This window comes from Silene latifolia, chromosome Y, assembly GCF_048544455.1.
Source record: "Silene latifolia isolate original U9 population chromosome Y, ASM4854445v1, whole genome shotgun sequence".
NCBI classification, from domain to species: domain Eukaryota; kingdom Viridiplantae; phylum Streptophyta; class Magnoliopsida; order Caryophyllales; family Caryophyllaceae; genus Silene; species Silene latifolia.
In genome coordinates, this window is record NC_133538.1 from 421,232,027 (window position 1) to 421,233,164 (window position 1,138).

A 1,138-nucleotide genomic window follows, 5' to 3' on the forward strand; every position below is an offset into this window, starting at 1 on the left:
TAGACTGGATAAACATTCATGGACCACACCTTTATCTTTACTGTTTACTTTTAGATACCCAACATGCTGCTATTACAATGGAAACACTTAACATGTACGGAGTATGATGTATCCTTTCTTGAAAGAAAAGCAAGTAACCACAACCACCAAACTACCAAACCAACACTCAGAAATATCTAAAATCCTAATTTCATCCAAACTTTTTTTTTTTTGAAGGAAAACGTGAGTGTTTATTAAATTAAATCCAATTCCGCCAAACTGAGGACGGAATGCGGGAAGTCACTTACACATATCAGTTCCTCACCTATAGCCGAACAAAGTCTAGCAACTAAGTGCGCAACCGTATTTCCCTCACGTTTTACATGATTCACACCTCTGCAGACAAAAGATTTTATAAGCTCACAAACATCCCTAACACATAGACCAAAACTGTGACGCATGTCTGCATTTTTTTTAACAGCCCGGACAGCAACCATAGAGTCAGACTCCAATGCAATATTGTTCACCCCTAAATGCTTCGCCACTTCCAATCCGAACATCATAGCCTTTGCTTCAGCCGTCTCCACAGACCATTGTGCTCGACATCGTTTACTCGCCACCACTACGACCTCACCTCTCGAATTTCTCCCCACCACGCCAAGCCCCACATCCATTTCCCCTAAAAACGCTGCATCAGAATTGAACTTAATCGTCCCCTGTTCTGGTGGCTTCCACAAGTTCAAACCTGTACTTTCCCCTTCCCCACTGCTCTCCCTCACCAAACCCGCATTCACATAGCCTTGATAGTCCGCAACCAGTCTCGTAAACCCCATGACCACCACCTCTAGATTGCACGGCTCTTCCTCAAAAAGTCGTGCGTTTCTGATTGTCCACAAAGCCCATATCAACGCTAGAAACCTCCCCTTGTCCTCTCCCACCAGCTTTTGCAAGGCCCACATCACCCAACTTCGTCAACTTGGTTTCCGGTTGATGCGTCAAAACCCATATTTACCCAACTTTGTCAAGTGAACCTTCATATTACTGCCTCGAAATATGGAACCAGCAACCTGGGAATAACCCGACTTGAAATGACCAGAATGGACCCTAGATGACCCAAAGACCGAAACGACCTATATTCGAAATCACACTTGCATTTATG

At 44.1% G+C, this 1,138-nt stretch overlaps 1 protein-coding gene across 1 annotated transcript; it reads right to left on the bottom strand.

Annotated features, from left to right (window-relative positions):
- Nucleotides 1-233: 233 nt before the first annotated feature.
- On the bottom strand, nt 234-938 carry LOC141632447 (uncharacterized). Its single transcript, XM_074444992.1, has one exon. It carries the CDS (start codon nt 936-938, stop codon nt 234-236), a length of 705 nt encoding a protein of 234 aa, XP_074301093.1.
- Nucleotides 939-1,138: the final 200 nt, after the last annotated feature.

Excerpts from the sequence above, each read along its gene's own strand:
- LOC141632447 (XM_074444992.1), bottom strand. The coding sequence starts at position 938 with ATGTGGGCCTTGCAAAAGCTGGTGGGAGAGGACAAGGGGAGGTTTCTA.